General features: G+C 30.2%; 1 protein-coding gene across 5 annotated transcripts in view; it reads right to left on the minus strand.

Annotated features, from left to right (window-relative positions):
- The window catches only part of LOC124367262 (TRPL translocation defect protein 14), a 65,678-nt gene extending 59,360 nt beyond the window's left edge, over window positions 1-6,318 (minus strand). For 4 of the 5 annotated variants that reach the window (XM_046823966.1, XM_046823965.1, XM_046823963.1 and 1 more), the window contains exon 1: window positions 6,121-6,317. In XM_046823966.1, the coding sequence (XP_046679922.1) occupies window positions 6,121-6,166 (46 nt within the window). In that variant the 5' untranslated portion in view covers window positions 6,167-6,317. Of the gene's footprint in view, window positions 1-6,120 lie in introns of all 5 variants that reach the window. The other variant, XM_046823962.1, reaches the window with a different exon arrangement.
- Window positions 6,319-7,482: the final 1,164 nt, after the last annotated feature.

The following is a 7,482-nucleotide window of genomic DNA, read 5'->3' on the forward strand; positions in this document are numbered from 1 at the left end:
TACTGTCCTTCAAACCAAGAATAACTAATTTTTTAAAACAAATAAGTAATACAGACTGTATGATACTATAATTGAGCTGTAAAATAAATTCTGAAACTAAGAGATATTCCTTTTGTATGGTGGCATATTTTTTAAATGGTATTTTATTTAAAAAATAAAAAAACAAAAGTAAAATTATTTTTTTGGAATTTGTGAACAACTAGCAATTAATTGATGACACCATAGTAGTGAACAGGGCCACCTGAAGTGAGGGTTCCTGGGGTCAGCTGGTTCAGTAGTATGGACCAGATCCTGAAATATGGACCTCTCAGGAAGGCTTATGTGGTAGAAAATAAACAAAACATTCAGTATACAAATAATATACAGAACCAAAAGGATTTTCACCAGAAAATAGAAAATTTTCTTCAGTAAATCTCTGACCAACTTACTAATAAAAATAATTTCGTTATTGGCAAAAGTAGTATTTTTTTACACAACAGTTTTTGTAACAGTCAGTTGTAATGGGGTGCTATCTTATGATATTTCAGACAGTACAATGACTGGGAATAGGTATGAACAGGTTTTAAATGAACAATTCTTGCCTCATTTTACGGTTTCCAGGAATGGATCAAGAAATCTTGCAACAAGATGGTGCTCCTCCTCATTTCACAAATCCTGTCAAGCGATTACTAAATGACAACCTTCATGGCTGTTGGATTGGTCGTGGAATTGATTTTTTAGATCTGATCCCCAGATTTAACTGTGTGTGATTTCTTTCTGTGGGGTTACTTAAAGGAACAAGTTTACACTTGTAGCTTCAATAATGATGAGGAATTAAAACAATCAATAGAAGAGGTACTTCTCTAGATACCGCAAAATTTTTTTGTAGGAGCTTACGATTCATTTGTTAAGCGCTGTTATCAGTGTGTCGCTGTGGATGGATTACAGTTCGAATAATTGTGGACTGTAATTGTAGGTTTTTTTTAATAGGCTATGTTCTAATTTTTTGATTGAAATGCTTTATTTCTCTATAATATTACAATAAATAATTTCATAAAACCAAAAAATACTGTTTTTAACGTATAGTTTTTCAAAATGCACTTTGTCTCAACAATTGTTAGCTGAAATTTTCACAGATTTAAAAACATATTTAATGAAATGTGTAGTGTTCGAAAATGTTTGGTGCATAAATGGGCAAGTAATATAAAATGAAACGTTTAAACCTCTATATAAGTACAATATTTTGACACAGAATTGTACCAATGAAAAACAATTCTTTATTGAGCAACCGAAATGTAGAACATAAATGCATAAACCCATTTGTTAATTTACTATGATTGTATACCATTTTATTAAAAAAATATACCATATCTGAAGTAACTTGAGGAAAATCTATGTCCATAATATACTACTGTTTAAATCCCAATACTGTGCCAAAAGAATGTAAAGGTAAATAGGCACCATGAATTTAATACACATTAATTGGTTGCAGTAAGAGGAAAACTTGTTCAGATATGTGGAAACATATGAAATCTTTTCTCAGTTTATTTTCCTACTTAAATTGGTTTGATATAAGTGTTTAATAATAAAAGTCTAAACACCAAGTCACCATAAAATAGTGTTGTATTTTTTGGATAGTTAGGCTACATGTGTTAATATGTTACAGGAATAAATCTCTCATGGGTGTATTGAGTTTCCAAATTTATTTATTCTACTATGTTTTCATTGTCATCATGACCCTGTAAGGCAGATGTAACACTCAGCCAAATCCTATGGACTGAAATGTACATCATAAGCTACTCTTTGTTCCTCTTTTATAAATGAAGCTTGATGCAAAATTTCAAGTCTACAGGTCAATTCATTTTGGAGATATGTGTCGACCAACAGACATACAGATATACACAGGTGGAAATGAAATGTTTTTGAACCTCTGAGGTGAAAGGCTTCACTAAAGCTCAGCCAATAAACAAATATCAAATTAAAATCGTCAATTTATATTGCCACAATAAAATTTGTTGTTTTAGTTTTATAGGTAATAAACAATAATTAATTTTAGTTTGACACAGTATTATATTTGATTGCATTTTGGTAGCCCAATACCAAACATGGGTAGGGTACGATAAGCAGACCTGGATTTTTATATCGAAATTGGCAAACGATATTAATTAAGCATAACCATCGATATAATAAATCGAAACTAATTAATTATTTTGAACTATTAACTTAAATAATCTATATCAACAGCTGTAAAACACTTTTAAACAATACAAGTAAGGTAATATTTCAATTTTACATAAGTAATGTTTGATTATTAAGAATGGCAGTAAATTTTAGAAAACTACACCGATATTGCTTTCAAAGATGATAAGACGTGTTTTTCGTGGCTTCAACATGTTGAACTCGTACCTAAAAAACCCATTATGTGAAATTTGTGAGAAAGAAACAACTGTAACTGTGAGAGGAGCAAATATGGTCGTCTTCAGTTTTCCTAATTTTGGTTACAATAATTTGTTTGATCACTGTAAATATTAAATTCATATTTTAATTTAAAACATATGATTGTTATTGAGGACTATAGATACTTGTATATCGTTTGATAGTCTAGGTTTTTAGATGCAAATATTAGGTATCGATAATTACATTCTTCAATATAAAAAACCGGGTCCGCTTATCGTACCCTACCCCAAACACAGCTGTATTAAAATGCTAGTCTTAAAAATGTATGACTTTATAAAATATGTGTAGATATTGATTTGCTTAACATATATGGCTTAACAAGCGGTCCTAACGTACATGTAACTGAATGATTGAATGAATTGATTTTATTTCCCAAATATATGTACAATATTACAATCCAAACTATACAATTAACCTCTAAAAAATTTTTATTACATCACCGAACGGAGTTTGAAATGAGAACAAAGAATAAACATCATAATAAGTAATCATCATAAAAAAAAATCATGTATAAAACATTGTCCTCGGGAAATGAGCCTGCATGGGCTATGATGCCTGTGCGCAGACTCGAGTTGCTCACACCTGAAGAAATAACGGACTGGATATAAAAAAAAATTTTTTTAAATAAAAAAAGAATATAAAATATAATACAAAATAATACACTGTTATATACCACATACATACGTGAATATGGAATGAATATATTAAAAGGAAAAAACCGTGTAATTTTAATATGTACCTGTTTTAAAGAATTGAATAATATTAATTACTGTTGAATTATAGGCTACCTAATGATCAGAATAATTTTACTGTATGTTGTAACAATATACAATGTATTGTACTAATTTGAAAAAGTTGAGTGAAAAATAATTACACTTATGAACGTCAATTATTCTTTTAGATCTACGGAAACGTACATGTACAAAAAGCTAAAATGACTGAAACGATAACAAAATAAATTTTAAGACTTCATCCTCACGTCCAAAGGGGTTTTTTTCCGACAAGATTACGATATAGGCCTACCTAGTTATGACCTATGATAAACATTGACTGTTGCAGATGTCATAGTGTTTTTTTGTTTCGAAGAATATAATAATCGATACCTAATATTCGCATCTCGAATCCTAGACTATCAATTTGATACAAAAATATAAATAGTCCTAAATAACAATCATATGTTTTAAATTAAAATAAGAGTATATAGGAATATAGGAAAAATCATAAATAATTAAGAAATGGCATAAATAATAAATGAACCAGAATGAGATTGATCAAACAGGAAAACTCATAAATAATTATGAGCCACGGTTCATATGGTTTATGTCATAATTATTGAATCTATATATATAAAAATGAATGTTTGTATGTTTGTCCTTTATGGAATCGTGAACTATTGGACCGATCATGATGAAAATTTGTACGTATATGTATTTTTCCACGGAGAAGGTTTATAAGCTATGCCCATCCCTTTCCCGATTCAGGATTCCGCCCCACTGGTTACAGAAATACCCATAAGAAATGCATTGCAGCAAACATATGTTAACGTCTTTTCAAATTTTTAATCAGCTGTTCTTTGTAAACATATATTACACTTATAGTTTTAAAGCATAGAGTAAGCTTAAGAGAAACGACAAATTTTGTTTAAACTGTTTTTGCAATCACTGTTAAACATAGACTTTACTATCCAGATAATACAATTCAAATTTGACGTAAAAATTCACCTTTAACTGCAATATTTATTTAATATAAACCATGCTCATGCTTGATCAGAAGAGTAATGCAGATATCATAATTACTATCTTACGTTGGCTACAAATATAAAGAATGTTATAAAATCAACCTTAGTTGTTTTTTTTGACAGAAGTGTGGTTCTCAAAACTCCGTGTGTACATATTCTCTCGATCGAGACAACAAAGCAAGCTCAATCGTGGCATCGGAGATATAACTAATTTAATCTAAAATTTATTATAGTAAAAAAAAAATTTACTAAGTAATATAAGGACTTCGGTTCTTAAGATTTGCGTGCGAAGCCGTGGGTAACAGCTAGATAGAGGCAGGAATATGGTACATACCTTCATAATACGCCCAAGAGGCTCACGATGGAACGACTATCAATTATCTCAGCAATGTTTAGAATGTGATAGAAAAAGAATAAGTGAATATAGTGTACTGTTTTCAACGGGAAATTGCGTGCAAAGCCGCGGGCAACTTTTGCAAAAAATTATTGAAATGCGCAGCAAAGCGCGCCGGGCCCGCTAGTTGTTTATAATTATACACACGTAATTATATGGATTGTGTGTATGTATAATAATAATTACTATTCTTAAATATACATGTAATCATATATAATAATACGACTACGTGTATTATTTGAAAGTGTTTACAGCTGTTGGTATAGATTGTGAATTGTTCAAAGTAATTAATCAGTATCGATTGATTATATCGATGGTTATGATTAAGTAATATCGCTTGCCAATTTCAATTTTAAAAAACCGGGTCCGCTTATCGTAACCTACCCAAGAACAGTGACGTACGTGTCTTATTTGTTTCACAAGCAGTCACGTTTATCCTTGAAAATAAGGTAAGTAAATGTTGTAGTTTTGTTGTAATTATATTAATAATGTATTATATTTTAAATTGTAAATTATATTAATATTTACACAATAATTTCTAAGATTGAAAACTAGCAAAACCATATTGTTCTTTGAAATATCTATTACATTATTTGGTCTGACATTTAACTTTTATTCCTTTGGATGGTGATGAATATCAATGATTCCCTATCATTCGATTGTGTTGGTGGCCATTTATTATAACGCAGCCAATAGTAATTACAGTAGGTTTTTTAGTAGATACTTTTCAAAAAATGACTAGAATAAAATAATATATATATAGCCTAATGATATGAAATATAAACCAGCCACAAATGGGTGAAATAACTGCAACCAAAACAAACGTAAAAATACTACTACTACTCTAATAGAAGTGTGTTTCATTGATGAACAAGTTATGTGTAGTTTCAAATAAAAAAACTTATAACAGTTCATGATTTTTGAAAAAAAAGTTAATGGTTGTCAATGTATCTTGATTATAATGTTACCATACCAAATAATGTTTTAATTTGGAAAAAAAATTACATTTTACTTTTTAATCTAATGTTCATTATAGGCTAATGATTTATACAGTCAAAAGTGATAACTGTAGTTCAGATCATAGCCTGTCTTCAATTAGTATAAAGGCCTAATTTTATGTTGATTTTCAAAATGGAACATTATAAACTACTAAGTTGAACAAAGAATTGTTGGAAATAGCTGAAGTATGCCCAAATTACCAGGACATGAAATGTAAGTAAATTTGAATATAAAATGCAATTGGTAGTATAGCTTATAGATTACTTGTTTTGAAATAAAGGAGCTCAATGAAGTAAACTAGATAGTTGATTTAAAACATGTAAGTTTTAAACATTTTTAATAAATTTTCTAGTCCTAGGCTAGAGAATTCCATTTTCCTAAGAAGAGGTTATGTTTGGCAACAATATTTTAACTTTTATTCTTTTCATATTAAATCAAGAACCGTCAATCCATTCCTCTTAGTGGGGCATTATTTTAATTATAATTATTTGATAAATGTGTAAATCTTTATCTAAGTAATGGTTTAAAAATTATAGATTTATTACATAATTACCTCCTGTCAGGACGACTTTGTAGACCCTTCTTTCTTTATTCTCCATATTTCTTGATTCTATATATCACTTCCTATCAACATTTCTTAAAGGTCCATAACTGTTTGGATAGAGATTCACTACTAACCAAAGGACGACACTTTAGACACACCACAACCATGTTGAAGGAATAAACTGGGAAGCAGAAGGAAGAGCACTACTACTGCTTTGAAATTGCGCGAGCCGCTGTTTTCTTTCTGCGAAGCAACAGATGTTTGGATTGCATTTGGAAAATAGTTCAGCTACTCAAACACAATAAATATTATACATGTAACTTTATTCGAAACAACCTATTCAAATAGAGAGTTTGAACGTACGAAATTTTGGACAATATAACGAGTTTCTTGGTCTGGTATTTTTAGTCAGGTTTATTTTTTTTAGCTATAAATGTCTTTTTTGTTACTCCTGTAATAGCCAAATCAATTATGCTTTGAGCTAACATTTCTAGAACCAAACCTTGACCTATTGATACGAGAGATAGCCTTGTCTCTATACTGTGGGGTATTTAATCATATATATGAATGTGATTTCAATTTTTAGAACTGAGTTTATAATCAAAGGTTCTGATGAAATATTTATCGATTGTAGAAATGTTTAAATAAGTTTTACTGCAATATTGCTTTATGCACTCATTTAATGCAACTAATAGTTCAGACTCCTACAATCCTAAATTTGCTCTGCTCTGGAGTCGGATTTAGCAAATAATTTATTTGAAACCCCGAAGTACGACTAACAAACATGTTTTTTTTACAGTTACGTCCAAGACGTTATTTTGATGATGAAAACCCAATAAAGAAGTATCGTCTGCAAATTTAGGAGTAATTACAAATGGCCTTGAATGAATGTCAGCTGCATTTAAAGAATATTAAGTAAGAACACTTTGGTACTGCATGTGAAAATATCTTTTAGAAGATAATTCAAGAATATAAATTTTTATTGTCAACGAACGACAGAGTTAACATTCTCCACCACAATAACATTCTCAAAATAGTGGAAAATTCGTCAGGAAATATAAAGCACTTTAGAAAGCCTAATACCAACCATATTTTAGATGTGTTTGAAGGAGCAGTCTACGGTGGTTATGTACTCTACAGTTATGTTGCTAAATCCGACTCCAGAGCAGAGCAAATTTAGGATTTTAGGAGTCTGAACTATTAGTTGCATTAAATGAGTACATAACTGTGGAGTACATAAATGAGCAGATGTGTACGGTGGTCTACGTCGCACTTTCAATGTGTTAAAGAAAGCTGAGGTTCAAATCCTGTCTGTAATCGTTGCATTTATTACCAGTACTCTCGACGTTATACAGACTGAATCTTCTTATT

Source organism: Homalodisca vitripennis, chromosome 8 (genome assembly GCF_021130785.1).
Source record: "Homalodisca vitripennis isolate AUS2020 chromosome 8, UT_GWSS_2.1, whole genome shotgun sequence".
Taxonomy (NCBI): domain Eukaryota; kingdom Metazoa; phylum Arthropoda; class Insecta; order Hemiptera; family Cicadellidae; genus Homalodisca; species Homalodisca vitripennis.